This window comes from Stegostoma tigrinum, chromosome 37 (assembly GCF_030684315.1).
Source record: "Stegostoma tigrinum isolate sSteTig4 chromosome 37, sSteTig4.hap1, whole genome shotgun sequence".
NCBI lineage: Eukaryota > Metazoa > Chordata > Chondrichthyes > Orectolobiformes > Stegostomatidae > Stegostoma > Stegostoma tigrinum.
In genome coordinates this window covers 12,829,653-12,853,940 of record NC_081390.1, presented here as the reverse complement: position 1 = coordinate 12,853,940, position 24,288 = coordinate 12,829,653, and the positions used below count along the sequence as shown (strand labels likewise).

The 24,288-nt window shown below is 43.0% G+C and overlaps 1 protein-coding gene across 1 annotated transcript; it reads right to left on the bottom strand.

The window, feature by feature from the left end:
• Positions 1-3,616: 3,616 nt before the first annotated feature.
• Positions 3,617-10,155, bottom strand: LOC125467496 (neurofilament medium polypeptide-like). Its single transcript, XM_048563429.1, has 3 exons — positions 9,010-10,155; positions 8,803-8,927; positions 3,617-5,752 (listed from the first exon to the last, which is right to left on the bottom strand). Exons 1-3 carry the CDS (start codon positions 10,138-10,140, stop codon positions 4,042-4,044), a joined length of 2,967 nt encoding a protein of 988 aa, XP_048419386.1. The 5' UTR covers positions 10,141-10,155; the 3' UTR covers positions 3,617-4,041.
• Between the last annotated feature and the right edge of the window lie 14,133 nt (positions 10,156-24,288).

Here is a 24,288-nt window from a genome sequence, read left to right as displayed (position 1 = left end):
GTGAAATTGATGTGAAGGCCTAAAATTTTTCTGAGAGTGTATTTTTCATGTCAACACATCCATACAGCAGGAAGCCTACCCCACAATTATTGGCAATAAGACTCCAGGTCTCCTACAGTGGTTTCTCAGGGCACAATGGTGTTTACCTTGGACAATGTGGTTACCCTCAGTGGGACTTCACACAGGCTCTTACCACATAAGTCCATGGCTATAAGATTTGCAGTGAATTTCCATTTCCCAAGAGTGAATGAAAAAACTACTAAGCATTCTTAGCATTAACCGCATCTTCCTTTTAAAAACCAGGAGGGTCAACACACTGGCACTTCATTGGAGGTTGCACTGATGATGTCACCCAGCAGGATAATGAAACATCTGCGGAACGACGAACCAGCTCAGCGAACCAACCTACCTCAAAAGCTTCTTCCTTTATTTATGATCTAGGATTCTGAGCAATTCAGGAAAATGGGTGGAGTGTAGCATCAAGTGAGATTTTTCCTTATCATGAGGTTGAGTTTTTTTTATTAACACCTTCCTTGTTCTCACAAAATACTTTCTGGCTAATGCTACCCTTATTTTAAATTTGGCAACACCTCTATCAACTTTGGTTATCATTTGTCCTAAATAGACAAAGTTATTGACTTGTTCCAATATCACACCATTCACTTCAATAATGTTCACAGTAGTTACACTAGGACAAGTCAATAACTTTGTCTATTTGGGACGAATAATAACAGAAGATGGTCGATGCAATGCCAAAGTCAGCCAGAACAGGCTTGAGTGAGTTCTGGGAGTTAAAATAGTGGTTAAGGAGTATTTGAGGCAGTGAACTGATGTTTGCAATTTTAACTGCACATCACGTTCCAGTTTGGAGGATTGAGTTAAAATCAGGGCTATTGTCCCAAATGATATGTTGCACATACTTGGCTTCAGATAAAGACAGACATTGATTCCTTCACTAGGTTACATCAAGGTCATATGTGCTGCAGTTCAGTTACATTCAGATCATGCTGCCCTTCTGCTAATCAGCCACCAGAGTCCATTAGTTTCTATCAGGAAGACTTCAGTTAAATGATAAGTCTGTGAAGTCAGTTATGCTGTTTCCTCATTCTATCTTGTCTTGGACATTGCTATTACAGATATCAGTTCACTGTGTATGTGAAACGTTTGGCAACAGTAATTTAGTATTAGAACTGTTGTGTATGTTCGGTGATCATCATAAATGCTTAGAATGTTACTTGGGGGTCTTGTCAGTAGATGGTGCTGTGTAGTACAAAATGGGTTCTTTAACTGCTGAGTCATAGTGCAGATAACATTGATGGAGAGTGGGCGATAATGATTTCAGAAATAAAGGCAAAGTCCAACCATTCAAAAATGTGTTAAGTTTATATCCATAAAATACAAATCTTCTTAAGATTTGATGTCTGGAATTGATGGTGACCAGATATTGTCCCTACTTGTACTTATCTGGGCATCGCTCACTTAAGCTAAGTTTGTATTGTAAGGTTCTGAGGTGCAGGTGAGGTTTGCAATTCTTTTGTACAATGAACTGAAGGCCCAAAATCTGGCAAATTCAGGAAGGCTGGCTGTGGAGGAGGCAAGTGTTTTGTCACATCTGCCCTGGGTTTGGTGAACCTGCTCTTTATTACAGGGCAGGTGCCAGTTGTTGGAAGGTTGCTCACTACGTGTTGGCAGAAACAAAATCTCAGTGTCACACTGCTGCTCTGTTTCTCGCTGGCACGCCTCAGATTAGTGCATCCACAACAACAACTTACATTTAAATATTACCTCTATCGTGGTAAATACAGCAAGCTGCTTCACAAGCATTGCTAAGTAAGATTTAGCACTGAGCCTCATAACAAAATACGAGGATGGGCTTCAAGAACAGCGTGAGGATTTTAAAAACAACTGAACCAGGAACCAGCGTGGGCCAGTGAGTGTGGGATTCAGTGCAAATTAGGATATGGGCAGCAAAGTGTCGGGTGGTTTCAAGTTTACAGAGGCCAGGGAGAATACTGGTTTGATTTGATGCCAACAGAACAGGACTGTTTTTACAATGCCTAACTGTGAAAGCAGCTTGCATAGTTTAGAGATCCCTCTTTCCTTTATTCTCCTATACAGAGCTACAGTGCCAACTGGTGAATGTGTGCAGCATATAGGATCACTGCAGGAATCATGTCTTTACCCTGACCTGAACATTCAAAGCCATCCGGCAGCCGAAAAACCTCCTTCCCATTATTACTGTGTGTTACATTGAATGAAAATGAACCCTGTCTCGTGGAAGGTCTTTCAAGGTTGCTAACATCCTCGTTTCATGAACTGCAGATCAAAGTTAAGTGGGACATCCCCCTGTCCATCTTGTCCCAACTTTCTCAGGGTGATTGCCTCACTGAGATGCCCCATTTTTACATAAATTTTAAAACACGTTGTTGTTGTTTGATTTCCAGGAGGGGGTGGGATTTGATGTACCAGTCATGTCAATAAAATGTCAGAGGTTTCAGTCTTTACTGAGGGCTCAGAAAAAGTATAAATGGATAGGAAATTGATGCATTAACCTTGACTCCAAGGCACCAGCTTGTGGAAAATCAATATTCCTGCATTGTTGAGTTTGAAAGGAATGGAGTACACCTGTTCTAAGCATTCCCAAAGCATTTGGCTTAGACTTCAGTTTAAAATCACACTCTGGAGTTATTCTGCTAATTTTATGTCTTTAAGGCAGGAATTAAACTACAGTTATTCAAAAGTAGCATCTTACAATTTACTGTCAGGCAAGTGGGGATGAAGCTTTTAAGATGACATTTAATCCACTTTTCTTTCAATAAGTGCCTTAAGGTGCTAGCTTTACTATCTCACCTGAGAGTCAGGCAACTAAATTTAAAAATTGATCATTTGTCCTTTGTAAAGCTGGCATTTCAGATGTGGGATTCAAACTTGGATTGTGGCCTGTGGCCGAGGGAATAAATTCCCGTAATAAAACTGATTGGTGTTTAAAGGGACACATTTTGTTTCGCTATGCTTTTCTTCACTTGATTCAATAAATGAATAGACTCCTGATGGAATAAATTATAAGTTATATAAGTACATGAATAGGAAAGGTTTGGAGGGATATTGGCCAAGAGCAGGCAGGTGGGACTAGTTTAGTTTGGAATTATGTTCAGCATGGACTGGTTGGACCATAGGTTCTGCTTCCGTGCTGTATGGCTCTATAACTTTATGTGTATGGTAAAAAATAATGGCTTGTCAGCTTCATTCTATATCATTCCATTCCTTCCAAGTCTCTTTGTTTAGGCTGATTTGTACTAGTGGTACTTAAGCTAAACAAAAATATTTTAAAACTAGGAATGCATTAAGCATAATTTGATGTACAAATATTTCTGATCTGCAGAATCCCAGCATCATGGAGGAGGAAGGATCACTCGCATTGAGTCAAAGGGTGTTTGATGTGAGCTAATTGGCTGCTGCTTTTGCTGTAGCATTGGCTACGCTTTTAAAAAATTGGCTGGCAGTGTCATACATTGAAAAATCTTGTGGATGTACAACATCAGTCCCAATTTTTTACGAGCAGACAAAATATCACAAAATAAATAAATTCGCATTGAAACAGTTCCATTTTCTTTGACAAAGTGCATTTATTTGTGAATGGCATATTGATTGCTACTTGTCCACTGATTATGCTCGTAGCAATTATTAGTGTCATTGAGGACTCAAAAATGTCTGAATTTCAAAACGCAATGTGCATGTATTTAAATATATTAAAATCAACAGGAAAATTAAGGCTTTTTCTGTTGTATTGATTCCATCAACATCAAACCTATTTCTCAAATTCAAAGATATTTTTAAGCACCCCACGGCAATGGCAATGTTTAATTGTGCAATTATTCATGCAGCAATAAATTAAAATTGAAATTAGTCCCCTGAGAAAATCCCAAACTTCCTATTGCAGAAACATACATATCACTTCTATGTTCTTAAATTGCTTAAGTACCAGACCTTTACTGTGTAACATGCATTTCTTACTGTCTGATCTATTACTATTTCTGGCATTCATATACTTTCTTTGGCTCCATTTTGTGTATCTGATGAAGCTGTCAAGGACTTTTCTTCTTTTTTTGTTTCGTTAACCACTTCTTTTTTCGTTGTGCTGGTCACTGTGATTTTCACAATCTCTTCTTTGCTTTTGATGGTTTCCTCTGCAATTTTCTGCATTACTTTGGTTGAGACTTTTGTAGTTTTGTTGTCAGTTCCAACGTTCATCTCTTCTTTATCCACTTTGATGTCCAAACCGTTTATGATGGTCTCCGCTGTTCTGGCTGTAGACTGTGTGCTCTTGCTTTCAGAAGTGTCACTTACAACCTTTTCTTGCATTTTCTCTGCTTCTGAGGCTTTCACTGTTTTTTCTTCACTTTCTTTGCTTGACTGTTTTTTGCTGCTATCTTTGTCATTTTTCGTTTCTTCCAATGTTACAGTGTTGTCTTTGCTTGCTTCTTTCTCCTCCTTCTGAGGGACATCAGTTTTTTTGTCTTTGACTTTTTCTTCTTTTGGTTGTTCTGTAAACTTTTCTGTTTGCTCTGAAGGTTCTGACACCCTTGCTACTTCACTTGCTTGCACTTTTTCAACTTTAACTGTCTGTTTTTCACTTTGTTTTGCCAATTCCTGAGAAGCAGCATCTTTTTCATTTGCTTTCGGCTCTTCTTTCACTTTATCCAACTCTGGCTCTGCTTTATCTGGTTTCTTCGTATCTTTAGTTTCCTCTGCAATTTCTTCAGCCACAGGCTGGGTCTCAACTTTTTGATTTGTGCTTGTTCCTTTTGCTTCCTCCTTTTGTTGAGCCACATGATCTTCCTCCTGTTCCTTGCCATTTCTTTTGTCCGTAGTGTCACTTGGTTCAATCTGATCTTCTTCAGTAGTTGCTTGCTTCTCGCTTTTGGCTTTCTCTTTTGGACTTGCAATTTTTTCCTCTTCAGCATCTGCCTTCATTTCCTCTCTTCCTTGTGGTTCAGACTCTTTTCTCTCTGTGCTCTCTTCTTTGCCCTGTTTCTTTTCAGCAGCATTTTCCTCTGCAGTGTCTTTAACTTCTTGCTGCTCAGCATTATCTTTTGTTTCTATACTTTCTAGTTCTTCAGGCTCATTTGCTTCTGTATTCTCCTCCTCTTCTTCTCTAGAATCTGCAGTTTCCTCTTCGACCTTATCTTTCATTTCAGCAGCAGCCTGCCCTTCAGTTTCTTTTGTTTTTGGAGATTCACCTTTAGCCTTTATTTCTGTTGCCTCTTTTACTTCACTCTCCTCTTTTGTTTCAGTGCTTTCTTTCTCTTTAGATTCTCCTGTTGCCATTGTTTCATCCTCTTCAGCTTCTTCGCCCTCTATAGCTGCTTCCTCTGCACTCTCTTCTTTTGTTTCACTGTCCCTCTCAGCCTCCTCTTCATCCGAAGCTTCAGCTGTTGTCGCTTCATCTTTATCTTCTTCATCTTCCTGCTTGGTTTGGTCATCCTCATCGAATTTTTCACCAGACCCATCATCGGAGGTAACTCTTTGAATGGTGTCTTCCAGCTCAGCCATATCAACCTCCTTTGTTGTTTCACTTATAATTTCTTCCACAAATTTGTACTGAGGGGCAACCTTTGTGGGAGTGCCCTTAGCTTTAGTCGTGACATAAACTGAATGAGTCATGGGTTGTACTTGTCTGTATGTATATGAAGGAGGTGTATAGCTACCCGTAATTGAGCCAAATCTTGTCTCTTCGCCTTCAAGCAGTTTCCTGATCAAAGAAAAGGGAACATTGTTATGTGCTTACAAGATGAATTAAATGTGTGTGCAAAATTAAACAATGCTTGATGATGTTAATAGTGCAGCGGACACTTTGATATGAATAAATGATTTCCTTTTCTCTCATTTTTACCAAGTTTGCATTTCTCTCCATCTGTAATTCCTTCACACTAAGCATCATAAAGCGCAGCGAATGATCTGCTCCATGACTCTTGTCCTTGCTGCACTTGTGTCCATGGAAGTAAGTAGCATGGTGTGGCTCCGTCTCTTTTTCCTTGTCCTAATTTTACAAAAGCATTAGACCTTTGTGTAATTCATGGAGTTTCCCCTCAACAATATCACGGTGGTCAGTTGTGCATGTTACAGGTGGTATGGTAGCTCGGTGGTTAGCACTGCTGCCTTACAGTACCCGGGACCTGGGTTGGATTCCACCCTCAGGCAACTGTCTATGTGGTGTTTGCATGTCCTCCCTGTGTCTGCATGGGTTTCCTGCCACAGTCCAAGATGCACAGGCTAGGTGGATTGGCCATGCTAAATTTCCAGTCCTGTGCAGATTAGGTGGATTAGCCAGGGGAAGTGCAGGGTTACAGGAATAAATTAGAGGAGTGTGTCTGGGTGGGATGCTCTTTGGAGGGTCAGCATGGGCTTGATGGGCCAGATGGCCTGCTCCAACACTGTAGGGATTCGATGAAGAACAACTGACTCAAATCTGAAAACTTTAAATGAAAGAAGTCCAACACTTCTGTTACCACTTGGTAGTGCTTTTGCCTCTAAGTTGCAATACTCTGACTTTACAAACTGAGGACAAATAAAAGAGCTGATATTTTAGCACAGCACCAAGAGGGTGCTGTATTGTCAGAGATGATTTTAGATGATGCATTAAACTGATGCCCCGTGTTTGCCCTCTCAGGTGAGCTCCTGGCAGTACTTTAAAGGGCAGCAGGGGGTTAACTCAGGTGTCCTGCCTGCCATTTATCCTGCAATCACCATCCTAAAAGCATATTTTCCTCTTACTTGTTCTTGGGAGGTGAGTGTCTCTGGCAAAGTTAGTACATATTGCCCATCCTTCATTATCCTTGAGAAGATAGCTGTAAGCCAGTCACTGTCACACTGTTACCTGTAGGAGTTTGCTGAATTCTGACATTAGAACAGTGATTGGACTTCAAAGGGGCATTTAAATTGGTGTCAGGTGTTTTGAGTTGCACTGTGATTGTGAAGGATGCTATATAAATGCAAGTTTTTAGTGGGGTGGGGAGTGAAGTGCAGTAAGTCCAGATCTAGTTGTCTAGTAGAGAAAGTCAGAGGCTGAAGGACACAACACAAACTAATCAACTGAAAATGGAATTGTAGACAAATCCATGCCTACCAGGGTCCAAGTACATGCTCTCCAGCTGCAGTCAGATCCAGATTAAAATGTTTTAAAATCACATTACATTAACCAGTTTATTTCATAAAGCTGTGTTGCACTGACCTTGAAACACTTTGAAATAAATTAATAAATTAGATATCTGCTCATTTTGAATGCAGCATACAAACCTAACAAAACGATCTACAGTTTGATTGCAGATTATTGTAATCCAACTTTTTTTTCCATAGGAGGATCGTATTGTAGCCAAAACCACAGATGTAGCCAGGCCTGCTAAATGTCTTCAGCATGCTCTGTTTTTATTATTAGGTTGAATAAAACAATTAAACTTTATTGGTAATGGACACAGCTCACCCATATCTTCAGAACTGTGCGGCACCCTCAGTAATGTGGGTTATATTGTTGCTGGGGGTGAGGATTACGGTAGAGAACTTACTTGAAGAAAATTCAGTCTAATGTTGACATTTATTAGAAAAATTATACAACTTCTTGAATTGGAAAGGGTTTGTGTTTTAATACAACAAAGGTAAATTCTGAACTGCATCAAAAGATTCCAAACCCCTCTCCCAATCATGTCCCTGAATCTTTCCGTGGAAGTATCAATCGCCGGAGTGTGAGGATTGGAAGTGAATATTTCAAGAGAATGTTACCTTCTCTCGCCCCACTATGTTTCTGTGGGGAGTGAGTCTGGGTGCAGAGGCTGGGCTATAGAACACTGCACAGCGTCGCCAGTAGAAGGCGCGCTAGCGATAAATTCAGTTTGCTGCTGTTTTGCTCTCAGCTCCGTCCTCCCCTCCCCATCCCAAACTGCAGCATCCCAGCACCGCATTGTGCTTCCCCACTGCACAGCTCACACTCACCTGTCAAGGTAACCCTGAAGAAACAAGAAGCACCGTCATATTTGTCAGCTTACGCTCAGTCTTTTTCTCTCTCCCCAGATACAGACAGAATTGCTGAGTTCCTCCAGCATTCTCTGATGCTTTGTTTTGTGTTGTCAGTTTTGGTTATCATTTTCTTGCAGACAGCCTTGTCTCGCAAGACATTTGCAACCTAACAGCGCCCTGTCACCAGCCTAGCGCCATCAATGTTGGAATGATTAATTGGCCGAGATGCGATCCGCTTTGACATCTCATTTAACTCCTTCAGCGCCGACTGTCTTTCGTGACTTTGAGAGTATCAGTAGAGACGCGTTTATAGGAATAATCTGCATGCGGGCTATTTCATATTTACAAACGTGTGAGAGCTTTCATTGACATGACTGTCGGCACAAAGCTCCTGACCAGAATGGTCAATAATTAGCCCAGGAAATATTCTTTAAGGCTTACTGTATATGTTAGTGCCCCTCTCGTCAATGAACTTTGCAGCGCTGATTGCTATCTATTTACACGCAGCAATGGTGCAGCGGTAATGCCTTTGCGCTAAGGGGCTCTGGGTTCTTCTAGGTGTGTACATAACATCCTTAAACGGTTTCGGTAGCTAGCGGAGGTATCACTAACGCAGAGAGATTAATTTTTGCGTCATATTGCAACTTGCCACGGCCTTTTTTCAGAATTTAAATAAAAACAAGTTTGATATTCTAAGGTTTCAATGTTCACCCTATAGTTTCTGTGATTAGGCTTCACGCGGTGATCCCAACTTCGTTGTGAGGTGAGGCTGCATGTTATAACCCGCCTTACCTGTAGGAGGCAATCTCCACATCCAAAGCCATTTTGACATTCAGCAGATCTTCATATTCCCTCAGGTGGAGACTCATCTCCCACTTGGTGTTTTTCAGCTCGTTTTCCAATTGTTGGATGGTATCCTGTTTAAACAGAAATGAAAAGTCTGCTTTTAAAGGTTACAAGGCGAGTGGAGAACGCGGTCACACTGACAGAGTTCCTCACCTGGTATTGGACTAATTCTGCGTCGTGTCTTTCCTCAATATCGCTGAGCTGCTTTTCCAGGGATTCTTTGGTGCCTCGGACCGTCTCCAGCTCGATGCTCTTGGTTTGGAGCTGCTTGCGATACTCGTTGATCTCTTGTCTGGTGCTCTGGATGGCTTCATTATTCATCTCTGCAGCTTCGTTGAGTTTAGCCACTTTGGTGCGGAACCACTGCTCAGCGTGCTGCAGGTTCACAGTGGCGTAGCCTTCCAGCTGCGCCCGGATCTCTCTCAGGGCTCCAGTCAGGTCTGGCTTCATGATGTCTTTCAATTCCACACCGACCTGGGAAGCTTGGATCTGAGAAAAGAGATCAGCCACCTCTTCCTCGTGATTGTTCTTCAGGAAGTCGATCTCATCCGCCAGCGCCTGAGCTTTCTTCTCCAGCTCCAGTTTCATCAAGTGAGCAGCGTCCCTGTCTTTCTCGCACATTTGGATGTTTGTCTGCAGCTCATCTCGAACTCGCGTCTCTTCTTCAAACTTGACCCGGAGCTGCTGCAGGTCTTCCGCCAGGTGCTCTCTCTCCAGCAAGACCTGGTTCTTCTGGCTGCCTATCTCCTGAAGGAGCTGGCGCAGTTCTCTGATCTCAGGCTCATAGATGCTGGCCAGTCGGGTGGAAGAGGTCTGCTTTTGTCTCAGGTCGGTGATTTCTGCCTCCAGAGCCTTGTTGTGTTGTTCCAGCTGGCGGACCTTGTCAATGTACCCGGCAAAGCGGTCATTGAGCCCCTGCATTAGCTCCTTCTCATTGGCACCCAGCACCTTGCCTTCACTAGTGAACAAAGAAGACTGACTGAATTCCACGATTTCCGAAGGTCTGTGAGCTGCCGAGCTGAAACCCTGGCCACCTGCCCGCTTGCTGGGAGAGCTAACGTTAGCGGTTACCCTGGACCAGTTCTGGGCACGGTAGGTAGGGGATGAATAGCTCAGGGTCCGAGCCAGGTTCCTGGAAGGGTCTGTGTACACCTTCCGATGAGGGGAAGTGCTCACAGAATCCCAGCTGTAGTTCATCTTGCTGCTGTCAGTCCTGTCTGCAACACTGTACAGTGACTGCTCTGCCCCGTGCTTATATAGGGATGTCAACACTGCACCATCCATCCCTTTGCCCCCACTGCTTGCTATTCTGACGAGGAAATCTGCGATGAATGACGCATGCAACTCTCCCTGATCTCTCTCTGCTTCTACATTTAAAATGGCAATGATAAAATGGAACTGAGATCAGAACAACTCAAGTCAAACATCACCTGAAAAGATGCGCAGAACTCTCAGTTTTCAAACCGATTGAAAGTTAAAAATATGTATAAAGTTTTCGCGAATAGTTAAAAAGATTATTTTGATGCTTTTGATTGTAACATTGCTGTGCTCTGTGCGAGGACAGAGTGTCTTCTATGGGTTTTGTGCTTGGTCACAGAATTTTCATTTTCAGTCGTAGTTAACAAACTTCAACTATCTTTCAATTCGTTATTCCGATGCATTAGACTCTTCGCTGGAGATATTTAGTAGAATTTTTGCTTTCTTTTAAAGGTAGTCGAATTCAGCTTCTGCACGTTTTAGTCCATCAGTACACGACAGCAACCGCAGTGTCTACCATCCACTGGGCAGATTACACATTTCTTTTATATTTTTTGATGGTTTCTGCTGGTAAAGTCAGGAAATAGTTTACGCTGCAATCTCAGAACCATGACGCTTATAAATAGGAAGACGGTTCGTCTTATGTTCAATTAAAAAATTCATAGTACCTTTGCATTTTGCAGCCAGGAATGGAACAGGAAGGTCATGAATGAAACTGTACTCAATAGAATAGAATCCTTACATATCGGGAGAAGTCCATTCAGCTCATCCATTCCACACTGACCTTCTCCAAAGCGCATCCCGCCCCGACCCACTCCCCGACCCTATCCCTGCATTCCCCACGTCTCCCTGGACGCTTTAGGGCAATTTAGCATGGCCAATCCACCTAACCTGCACAGCTTTGGACCGTGGGAGGAAACCCATGCAGAGACGGGGAGAATATACAAAATCCGCACAGACAGTCACCCAAGACTGGAATCAAGCCAGTGTCCTTGATAGTATGAGGCAGGAGCGCTAACTACTGTGTCACTCTCTGCCGGTACATGGTGTGAATTTACAGTAATTATTGAGTCTTTGTAGATTTCTGTTTGTTTTCAGGATATAGTTAGAAAAAGCTTACATTTGCCCATTCCTTGACAGCTTGAGATGTTAGTTCTGGCTTCCTTGAAATGCTGAGGTTCATTGTGGCGATGGCGCTGTCATGGTGCTGACCAATTAGGGAACAAAATAGAAAAGCATCAATCAGTTTTCATTTTAAGATTATTATTTCAGCACGGGCCTCAAACATTAAATCAAGAAGATGAACGAGCCTCCTCTGCTAATTAAATCAAGACATTGACATATATATTAGCAAAATACTGCAGATGCTCGAAATGTGAAACAAAAGCAGAGAATGCTGGAGAAACTCAGTAGGTCTGGTGGCATGTGTGGAGAGAAACAGAGTTACCACTTTGAATCTGATATAACTCTTCTTTAGAACTGAAAGGGGTTGGAAAACAGATTCTTTTTTGAACTTTATAATCTGATAAAACTTTTGGTTTCCAATGCCTCTCTGTTCTAAAGAAGTCATATCAGACTGAAAATGTTAGCTGTGAAGAAGGGTCACTGGATGTGAAACATTGATTTTGCTTTCTTGCCACAAATGCGGCCAGACCTACTGAAATTCTATAACAATTTCTGTTTTTGTTTCAGCTTTCCAGCATACACAGTTACTTGTCTTAGTATATCAAAATGTTCACACTATTCTTCTCTCCACAGATGCTGCCAGACTTGTTGAGATTTAGAAGCAATTTCTGTTTTTTGCTTCTTATCTATGTGATGTGAGCAGACTTCACAAACACAACATCTTGGTCAATCATTGACTTCTAAGCATTACGGTCCTTATAAGCAAATTCTGGCAATGATTATCAGAGCACTGATCATTCTACTGGGTGCTTTTAAAAGGAGTTCTTTATGGCTGTCTGTGGATTTGCTTTGAATAAAAAACCACTATGTGATTATATCAAGTATGTAGTATGTATTGTAAAACTGAAGTACATCCTGGCAGTCAAGTCTTTATGCCTGTTAAGTATGTTACGGGAAATCTGGTGATGCTGGATATAACAAGAGAGGAAGCTGTCACAAATGCCAAGTGTACATATGATATAGACAGAAATACACAATGTGTCTTGATGCTACATTCTGATGTGAAGAATTCTATTTGGAGGGTTTCCATTTTTTGTCATTTAACTGTATCAGATTTTAACTGACCTGCTTTTATATGATTATACAGACTCCTTTTACAGATGCCCTTTTTATCTTGTCCTGGCACTGAAATTGAATGGGAACATAAGGTTTTTGAGAACGACTGGTCCCAAAATATCATCAAAGTGTTACATTAAATTAATAAAGTATTGACATCATGAACCATCCAAAATACTAATGAGATAACACTGTGTGGAGCTGGAGGAGCACAGCAGGCCAGACAGCATCAGAGGAGCAGGAAAGTTGACGTTTTGGGTCAGGACCCTTCTTTAGAATGGGGGGGTGGGAAAGGGAGCTCTGACATAAATACAGAGAGGAGGGGTGGGGCTGGGGTAGGTAGAATGGATGGCAAAAGGTGAGTGTAAGTAGGCAGTGGTGGGGATTGGTTAGTGAGGTGGGAGGAGTGGATAGGTGGGAGAGAAGATGGACAGGTTGTGTAAGGTCAAGGAGGCAGGGATGAGAGGAAGGGTTGGTCATAGGATGAGGCTGGGGGCTGGGGAGATTTTGAAACTGGTAAAGTCCACAATTAGGCCATTGGGCTGTTGGCTCCTGAGATGGAATATGAGGTGCTGCTCCTTCAGTTTCCGGGTGGCATCATTGTAACTCAGGAGGAGGCCCAGGATGGACATGTCATCCAGGGAGTGGGAGGGTGAGTTGAAATGATTCACGACTGGAAGGTGTTGTCATTTGTCACGAGCAGAGCGCAGGTGCTCTACAAAATAGTCTCCGAGCCTCTGTTTGGTCTCATCGATGTAAAGGGGGCCACATCAGGAACAGCAGATGTGATAGACTGCATTGGCTGATGTCTGATGTGAAAGGTATGTTTGGTGCTTTGATTGGAGGTGAGAGGGGGAGGTGTAGGGGCAGGTTTAGCATTTCCTCCAGTTGAAGGGGAAGGTGCGGGGGATGGTGGGGCCAGTGGGGAGTGAGGAGTGGACGAGAGAGCCATGGAGAGAGCAGTCCCTATGGAAGGCTGATTGGGGTGGGGAGGGAAATATATTGGTTGTGGGGTCAGATTGCAGGTGGTGGAATTGGTGGAGAATGATATGTTGAATCCGGAGTTTAATGGGGTGATGTGTGAGGACATATAGTCAAAGAAACCTTTCACATCAGATAGAGGTTCACCTGCACATCTGCTAGTATGGTTTTCTGTTTCCACTGTTCCCAACGTGGCCTCCTCTACATTGGTGAGACCAAGCAGAAGCTTGGAGACCACTTTGTAGATCACCTATGCTTGGTTCACAACAAATGGCAACACCTTCTGATCGTGAACCATTTCAACTCCTCCTCCCACTCCCTGGGTGACATGTCCATCCTGGGCCTCCTCCAGTGTCACAATGACACCACCTGGAAACTGGAGGAGCAGTACCTCATATTCCACCTTGGCAGCTTATAACCCGATGGTCTCAGTGTGGACTTTACCAGTTCCAAATACTCCTCACCCCCGGCCTCATCCCATGACCAACCCTTCCTCTCATCCCAGCCTCCTTGACCTGACATACCCTGTGCATCTTCTCTCCTACCTATCTGCTCCTCCCACCTCACTGACCAATCCCCACCACTGCCTACTTGCACTCACCTTTTGCCATCCCATCGACCCACCCCAGCCCCAACCCTCCTCTCTGTATTTATTTCAGAGCTCCCTTTCCCACCCCCCCTCCCCATTTCTGAAGAAGGGTCCCAACTCAAAATGTCAACTTTTCTACTCCTCTGATACTGCCTGGCCTGCTGTATTCCTCCAGCTCCATACTGCATTATCTCTGACTCCAGCAATGGCACATCTTACTATCTCAAAATACTAATGAATCTCCTTTCAGAATTCAAACAATCTTCATGTAATTTATACATTTTTCAAAAGGATATATTGAATATAATGAGAAGTTGGCAGAGTTATGATTTTCATTGATGATTATCTTTAAATTGAGCTAAGCTGTTTTTCAACTCTTGTGTTTGTCTGAATGGATAAACCCTAGGACAAGTGTGCATGAATGTGCTTTGTACTGTACATTTTAAACATCTCTCTTCATTTGCTTGCTTGTATCAGAATCAAATAGATGTGAAGCATTCTGATCGAAATGGATAACTGGAAGTGACTTGTTAATTTCCAACTGTTCCTTCATTTTCTTTAATTTCCATCACTGCTGTCTATCCCTTCAAGTTTTTTGTAGTAAAATGACATAGAATTGTCAGTATTGGTGACTCCCTGGTATCTTATCCAAATTGCTATTTCTACATGTGAGTCTTGGCAGGGAATGTGATCAGGTAACCCTGCTGTCAAAGACAGCTCAGCTGTCATGTATTTCTTGTAGGGGTTCTTCCTTCATATTGTAATCAGGGTGAAAATCCCAGCCAATCTTTCTTGCCCGGAATCAGGAAATCCTTGGCCAGTTTTACCCAACCTATTGCACTGTTTGAAGTCAGTGAATACAGCATCGAGGAATGATTGAAGCTGTTTATGCTAGAAATGTAACTGTTTCAGGTCTGTGTGCTTTGAAATCCCATTGTAAGGAGAAATGGTTGTCCTGACAAAGTCTAAATGCTGATTGTTGTGTGTTCTCCCCTTCTTGCTTTTTCCTATGGCACCTATTTACCCAATCTATGGACAGACAGCAAAGTGAATCTAAAAATCTTGCCATATTCCAGCCAACAGTTAATTTTATACCATAAGTAAACAGTACAAAATTGCCTTAATGAAGAAGCAAGCACTAATATGTTCCTGGATGCAATAAATATCTGATGACAAATAATTGCATAAATTTTAGAACAGTCATGAAGTCCTGTATAAATTTGATTGTGAATATAAGAGCCTTTTTTCCTCTTACAAAATATCATCAATTCATCCATTTTTTTCACATTTAGTTCCTTTATCTGAAGAGAAAATTAAATTGCTTTGAATAATAGGCTCTTATCTAAGGGTGCTGATGTGATAGTGAGTTTGACTTGTGAGAATGATAGTATCTGTAAGAGTTTAGTTCTTTTCCCATTCTGAATCTAATGGACAAACAGTTGTCAATTGTAGTGGTCTAATCGCAGGGCTCTTTCAGAGAGCTGGTGCAAGCTCTTTGAACCCAGTGGCTCCCGCTATTAGAGACATTAAAGCATCTGTCGGCCATTCAGGCCTTTGAGCCTGATCTGCCATTCAATGCAATCATTCAATTCAGAACACTGTTCCTTTTTAATCCCTCCACAGTCTTTGATCCCTTTAGCCCAAGGAACTATAATCAATTCCTCAGTAAAGGCATCCAATGTTTTGGACTCAACTGCTTTCTGTGACAGAGAGTCCTGCAGGCTCACCACTCTTTTGGTGAATACATTTTTCCTTATCTCAGTGACCTAAATGATCTACCTCACATCCTCACCTTGTAACTGGCTCTGGACTCCCCAGTTATTAGGAATAACCTTCATGCGTTTAGCCAATCCATCACAATTTCATGGGTTTCTATGAGATGCCCCCCACTCATTCTCCTGAACGCTGGTGAATATAATCCTAACAGACCCAGTATCTCTTCATACATCAATCTACCCATCCCAGTAAACAGTCGCACTTCCTCCATACCTAGAATGTCCTTTCTCAGATAAGGAAACCAAAACTTCACACAATACTCCATGCATGGTCTCACCAAAGCGCTATACAATTGTGGCAAGCTATCCCCGCTCCTGTACCTGAATTGTCTCGCTATGAAGGCCAATATTCTATTAGTCTTCTTCACTGCCTGCTGCACCTGCAAACTTGCTTTCAATGGTTATTTCAGTTTTTTGCCATTATGTAATTCTTTTAGGAAATGTTACATTTTTTCTCAGAAACTCAGAATTCAAACCTACTCCTCATTTTACATGAGAATTAGACCCTCAAAATAGAGAGAGTTTTCCAATAGGTAGTAGGAATTGCAGATGCTGGAGAATCTGAGATAACAAGGTATCGAGCTGGATGAACACAACAGGCCAAGCAACATCAGAGGAACAGGAAAGCTGATGTTTCGGGCCTAGACCCTTGGCCTGAAACGTCAGCTTTCTTGCTCCTCTGATGTTGCTTGGACTGTTGTGTTCATCCAGCTCTACACCTTGTTATGTATAATAGTTTTCCAATGTTGGGTTTTGAGTTAGGAACAGTTCCCAATGAAAGTGCGATGAAATTTTCGGTGTGCAATTGTGAGATTAGCAGACCGTTAATGTGTTTTTTTTCATTACTCATAGACCACAAGATGTAGGAGCAGATGTAGGTCATTCTGCTCATCAAGTCTGCTGCATCATTCAATGTGATTGTGGTTGATCTAATAATCCCCAACTCCACTTTCCATCCTTTTCCTCGAATCCCTGATTCCCTTACTGATTAAAAATCTATCTATCTCAGTCATAAATATTCATAATGACCCAGCCTCGAAAATCTGTGGTAAAAAATGCCATAGTTTCATTACCCTCTGATAGAAGAAATTCCACCTCAACTGTATTTTAAATAGGTGACCCCTCATTCTGAGATTATCCTCTCTGGTCTAAGACTCTCCTGCAAGGGGTAACAACCTCTCCGCATCCAACCTGTGAAGCTTCTTAAGAACCTTAAATGTTTCTATGAAGTCACCTTTTATTTTCCAAGCTCCAGTTAATACAGGCCTAATCCACTTAGCTTCCCGCCATTAGAATCCCTCCAACCCTGGGATCAACCTCGCAAACCATCTCTATACTGCCTCCAATGCCAGCATTTGTTTCCTTAGATAATAGGGCTAAAACTGTTCAAAGTATTGTAGCTTCTATGCAGCAAGAATTTTTATCATTCATACTGTTCAGATACTCACCTTATAATTCCTCTGAGCAGATGTTGTAAATGATGAAATACTCACTCTTGCTCAGGTATTGTTCACCTTTAAGAGATGTTGTGGAATCACTTTAATGTTAAAGCTTGTGAAAGATACCATATAAATGCATTTTTTAACTTTAGTTTATAAAATTCAAGTTTATTTATCCAAACTGGATTGGCACTATATCCACAAGCATCCACTCCCACCACCGAAGCTCAGTAGCGGCAGTGTGTACTATCTATAAGATGCACTGCAGAGATTCACCAAAGATCTCAGACAGCATCTTCCAAACCCTCGAACTCTTTCATCTAGAAGGACAAGGGCAGCTAATGCATGGAAACGCCACCACCTTCAAGCACCGCACCCCACCACCTCACCCCCCGCCCAACCACGCCACTCACCATCCTGACTTGGAAATATACCGCTGTTCCTTCACTGTCACTGGGTCAAAATCCTGGAATTCCGTCCCTAATGGCACCATGGGTCAACCCCACAGCAGTGGACTGCAGCGGTTCAAGAATGCAGCTCACCACGACCTTGTCAAGGGGCAACTAGGGATGGGCAAGAAACGCTGGCCCAAACAGCAACACCCCCACATCCCACAGATGAATATAAATCTTTGTCCAGCAGTAATTTCATTGTTTCTTCCTCACTGTATTTCTGTAAGATTTTCACCTTGGATATTAGCTTCTTTGGCTTCAAGCAAGCCAACTCCTGTTCTCCTTTTGAACATTTCAGTTCCTTTCCAGTTCCTTCTGAAGAGGAGTCATATACAAGACTTGAAACTTTAACTCTGTTTTTCTCTCCACAGATGCTGCAAGATCAACTGGGCTTCTTCAGCTTTCTCTGTGTTTCTTCCAGATTCTCAGCATCTACAGTACCTTTGCCTTTATTATGTTTCTTGCTGGGTTTATTGTACATTTACCAACATATGTGTTCTCAGGCTGGCTGAGCCAACAATAATGAAATCTCTTATTTGTTTGTTGGAAAATGTTAATTTTATGCCTTATTTAATTAGAACTTGGCAGAGCTTTGGAAACTGGGGGCTTTGCAAGAGAGTGTGGGAGAGAACAAGCGGATATTAAATGAGTTGTTTGGGATTTAATTAGTAAAAGATCTGGTGATTTGTGATCTGTATAATGATAGGTTTTGATGAATATTTGGATGGACCTGTGAAAGAAGCTTCAATGTAACCTCAAGAGTCATATCTTCATGATCTTGCTGTCAGGTTGTTCGAAGTAGTAAAGACTGTTTCAGACCCCTGAAGGTAGCAGGACAGGCTAATAGGGTAGTTAGGAAGGCATACAGGATGCTTGATGTTATTAGTCAAGGTATAGATTATAAGAGTAGGGAGGTTATGCTGGAGCTTTACAGGACTGTGTTTAGGCCACAGCTGGAGCACTGTGTGCAGTTGTGGTCACCACACCTTAAGAAGGATGTGATTGCACTGCAGGGGATGAAGAGGAAATTCAGCGGAAAATTGCTGAGGATAGAGTATTTCAACAATGAACAGGATGGATAAACTTGGGTTGCTTTCTCTGGAGCGCAGGAAGTTGTGGGGGACCTGATGGAAGTGTATAAGAAGAATGGACAGGTTGAATAGAAAGCAGTCATTCTCCTTAGTTGAAGAGTCAATAACAAGGGGGCATAACACGAAAGACGGGAGGTTTAGAGGGGATTTGAGGAAAATCTTTTTCACCCAGAGGGTGGTGGGGGCTGGTATGCACTGCCTGACGGGGTGTTTGAGGTTGGAAAGCCTCACAATTCTGAGAAATGACTTGGAGGAGAACTTAAAGTGTCATAACATCCAAGTTTATGGGCCTAGTGCGGGAAAGCGGATGAGTGTAGAATTGTAGCATATTTTTGGCAGTACAGACTTAAGGGGCCGAACAGCCTCTTCTGTACTGTAAGATATTTTGAAGTAGTTGGAAATGTGGGCTAAGCATGTATGAAGATCCAAGAAACCCACTTGGTAAGAAAAGTGAAAGCACACATTTAATATAACTGATGTTTTCCAAACAACATTGGAATGACCATGAGGCAGAACTGAACACCCACAATGTAAGCATCCTGAGAAGACTCCTTAAAATCATGAGAAAAAGAACTCTTCAGCAAACGTGAGTAATGTCGAGGATGTAGTAGGAGGCGAAAAGAGAGGTCTGCTGCAAAGACAAAGAATGTCAGTCCTCTGTAGAACAACTCCGACCCCTTGTCTATGCTGTTGAAGGGCTGTGAAGTCCCACTGATGAGAATCTTGGAAAAAATGACAATCTTAGGTCTCTCCTGGATGCAGCAACAACTCCAGAAGATGTGCTCAAAATATGCAACTTTTCAGTATTACAAAGGATTCACAATGATCTCTTAACAGGCAGTGAGCATGAAGCAGTCTCAAGTAAAGGGTACATGCTCAGAGGGAGCAGCAAGTTCTGTTCATTTACCTGTAATGGAAACTTCTCAATGGAGTCCCACTTTGGAATTGAGAGCCCAGAACATACTTTGTCCTAATCTAGTTTTCAAGGGTGTACTGACAGAACCAACAGACTTCATTAATGCTCACAGTTCTGAGAAGGTGGAGTCACAGACAGGCAGGGTAGTAAGTAGATATTTGGTACGCTAGCCTTTATTGGTCAGTATATTGAGTATAGGCATTTCAAGATGATGTTACGGCTCTACAGGACATTGTTTGAGCCACTTTTGGAATACTGTAGTCAATTCAGATCTCCCTGCGATAGGAAAGATGTTGTTTAGCTCAAAAGTGCTGAAAAGATTTACAAGGATATTGCCAGGGCTGGAGGGTTTGAGCTACAGGGAGAGGCTGAATAGGTCGGGGCCATTTTCCTTGGAGTGTCAGAGGCTGAGGAGTGACCTTGTAGAGGTTCTAAAATCATGAGGGACATGGATAGGGTGAATAGCCAAGGCCTTTTTCCTAGGGTAGGCAAGTCCAAAACTGGAAGGCATAGGTTTAAGGTGAGAGGGGAAAGATTTAGAACAGGCCTAAGGGGCAATATATTCGTGCAGAGGGTGGTGTGTGTATGGAATGAGCTGCCAGAGGAAGTGGTGGAGGCTGGTACAGTTACAACATTTAAAAGGCATTGGGATGGTTACATGAAATGGAAGGGTTTAGAGGAATATGGGACAAATGCTGGCAGGTGGGACGAGATGAAATTAGAATATTTAAAGTTTTCGAGAAGATTTGTAGCTTGAGTTATGGATGAGGTTGTAGACATGCTCACCATCAGTGGATTTAGTTGCAAATGTTTTGTCACCTGCTAAGGTCGTCAATGCGCCCCTGGTGAAGCGTTGGTGTTCAGTCCCGTTAGTTATTTGTATGCCTTAGTTTGTTGTGGTGTTTGATACCACTTCCAGTTTCAAACAAAGAAACATTTGCAACCAAGCCCACCGGCTCGGCGAACATGTCTACAAACTAATTAATTTGGGATAGCTGGTCAGCACGGACGAGTTGGACTGAAGGGTCTGCTTTCTGGCTGTATGTCTCTAAGACGCTGTGGCTATCTTTAACATTACCGTCTTGTACAGGATGGTTTGTAGCAGCTACAAAGGCAGTTCTTACAGAACCTTTCCCTTTCCAGTGCACACTGTGCAGCAGTTCCTCAGTGAGTCACAGTTCTTTGAAAAAGTGAATCAAGTGAATGAAAACGCTGCAGTCTTCCTAATGGTTTGCCTGTGCCTTCATCCTAAAATTGAACTTATGGTAAGAAACTCAAGTTGTCAATGTTTCCACAGAATAATGATGCAACTTCTCAGTCCAGAGTTGATGATATAACTCACTATTCAACTATGTTTCAGAGCCCACTGATCTTTTTCCCCAAAGAAGAGACATCCTAAACCTGATGAAACAAATTAAATTTCAGTGTACAGAAACTGGTATCCTCTTGAGGAGCACCTACAGATCTCATCTTGAAGTGAGAACCCCTTGGCAACCCATCCTTTAGGTATTGTGAGTTTTGGAACACTATTGCTAACCTATTTCAGCTGGTGAGAGGATAGTTTCAGGTCAGTTTTCATGCCATTACCCTTTATGTAATTTTGAATGCCTGGCTAATTATTAGACCTCCAGAGTGTTTTGATCTGTGAACAACAGACTCAGGAGAGCTGGTGAGGTTTAGAAATACTGATTGTTAAATGTTTGAATCAGGAATGTTAAGAAAATGCTTTCAGCTAATAATGTTGCAAACTTATCAAGACTGTGATATATCATGCTGTATTTTCTGATCATCAAATTTCCATTCAACTCAAACAATTTCATGCCAAGATTTCAGGGAAATATTGTGGACGACGAAAATCTGCACTTAAAAACAGAAAAAGCAGGAAACAGAAAAATTAGGCAGCATCTGTGGAGAGGCAAAATGTTCCACTGTTGTGGCTTTGGCAAGAAAGTTGGGAAAATGCAGCAAAATGGAAAAATCTGATTCCTGGTGTTGAGGAAAAAAAAATCTGATTTCCGCTTTAGGGTTGAAACAACAAGCTCTGAATCTCGCTAATGAATGGTGACGACACTTGTTTCGGTACATTTGCATCTCATTATGAGCGAATCTCACCTCATTTCTATGCAGCTCCTGACTTCCCTCTCCTTCCCCAAGAAACTAGATCGTGTCAATTCAGGAGGTGAATGTCAGAGCCGGTACCTGGCACCAGAGCTCACCATTTGTTTCTCCAGGTCTTTACCCAGCTCAAATGTTGCCACTTTCATGCCCTACTGACACCAACCTCTACCCCCTTCCTCATGGAAATGCGTAGCCCCAAATTATCAGCCCCACCACTTCATTGTGGATACTTTCAGACCAGCTCACAGATCTTTCACTTTGGGGGTCAGGAACATTAAGGCGTTGCATGCTTTTGATAGGTCACTGTGTGTAGGGACACATATGCAGCTCATGGCTGTTAGTTGACTTTGTAAACTCGCAGTCACTCTGCACTGACTTGGAGGCTGCCATCCTCTGTAGCAGACATTGGTTTCTAACACAAAGAGAAAGGCAGGCAGCATGTTGTGCACTGAATAGTCAAGGACGTGGACATATTGCTGTATGGCACTGTGCTACATCAATGTTGCACCTGCAGAAAGCATCAGCAGCTTATCAGGCAAACACAATGCACGTGCTTCAATCAAATGGCCATTTCTGAAGGTCAAAGAGGACGAGTCCTTAGTGCTGTTGAGGGGAACTATGGGCGGTCAGAAGGCGCTGTGACTGTCAGCCAAGGGGCTTGTCTGACTCCAGCCCAGTGCTGGCTACAGCCCGTACCTCAGCTGCAGTCTGAGAATTAGAGGTGTGTGAATCAGGGTGGTGCGGAGGCATCAGCCCAGAGGGTGGGCCACACTGTCCTGCAGTGAGAGACAAAGTGACAGGACAGCAGTTACTGTGGCTGAGGTGTCCCCTTTGCAGAGAAGAGAAAGGGTTAGCAGTTTGGGTGGATGAGCCCAGGTGGAGCTGCCATCCACGAACATTGATGAGTCTAAAGTGTCGCAGTAAGAGTGAGTGTTGGCGTTGAGTCAATACAGTTTTGATACAAACTGGTGAATTTTTTTCAAAATCCCCCCAACCCTGGCCTCATCCCGCTTATCCCCGCCTCCTTGACCTGACACAACCTGTTCATCTTCTCTCCCACCTATCTGCCCCACCCTTCCCTCTAACTGATCCCCACCACCCCCTACCTGCATCCGCCTATTACCATCCCACCTACCTTTACCCAGGCCCGCCCCCTATTTATTTCCGAGCTCCCTTCCCCCTTCCCAGTCCTGACAAAGGGTGCAAACCTGAAACGTTGACCCTCCTGCTCCTCTGATGCTGCCTGACCTGTTCTGTCCCTCCAGTTCCACACTGTAGTGACTCTAAATCCAGCATCTTCAGTGCTTGCTATCTCTGAGTGTTGGCGTTGTGGGTGTGAAGAGAAGATCTTGACACATTCCTCCTACAGAATGTAGGAAGGTCATCAGCCATCTCCCTGCATTGCCACACATTGTGCTGACCCTAGCCTCTAACCCAATCCATACTGATTGAGTCTGTTGGCTTTCTTTATCAGTCAACAGGAAAATGCATGGCCCTCATCCTCTCCCCCACTCCCCCCACTGACACCTGCAAGTCCCCTTTGGGCAAACCAAGGAGTTAGTATGCCTTTCTGAGCCATTCGTTTTGAGATAGCAGCACTGGGCCACAGTGTGAAGGGTATACAGTGTCTAAAGTGGTGCACAGCTGGGGTTAATAGGACATCATTACTTTAAACTTCGAAAAATCCTGATAAAAATCAACACCTCTGCCTCACCTACCATAAGACAGGCTCTGAGAAGGTGGAATGTATCATTAATGAGATGAAGAGTGGAGGATTATATGAGAAAAGTCAAAACAGGCCTTGGCAGATTGGCCATCTTGAATTTCACTTGAGAAAAACACTTCGCCAAAAAGAAAAGAAAGTTCAGCCAACAGTGAATATTTCAGACCAATGACATTTCACAGACGTTTGATACATTTGATCTCTGCCTTTCTTTTCACAGATAGCGCCTGACCTGCTCAGTATTTCCATTATAACAAAGTATGAAGCTGGATGAACACAGCAGGCCAAGCAGCTTCTCAGGAGCACAAAAGCTGACGTTTCAGGCCTAGACCCTTCATCAGAGAGGGGGATGGGGTGAGGGTTCTGGGATAAATAGGGAGAGAGGGGGAGGCGGACCGAAGATGGAGAGGAAAGAAGATAGGTGGAGAGGAGAGTATAGGTGGGGAGGTAGGGAGAGGATAGGTCAGTCTAGGGAAGATGGACAGGTCAAGGAGGCGGGATGAGGTAGTGGGTAGGAAATGGAGGTGCGGCTTGAGGTGGGAGGAAGGGATGGGTGAGAGGAAGAACAGGTTAGGAAGCGGAGACAGGCTGGACTGGTTTTGGGATGCAGTGGGGGGAGGGGACGAGCTGGGCCTCCCAGTCATGAACCATTTTAACTCCCCCTCCCATTCCTCAGACGACATGTCCATCATGGGCCTCCTGCAGTGCCACAATGATGCCACCCGAAGGTTGCAAGGACAGAAACTCATATTCCGCTTGGGAACCCTGCAGCCCAATGGTATCAATGTGGACTTCACAAGCTTCAAAATCTCCCCTTCCCCCACCGCATCCCAAAACCAGCCCAGTTCTT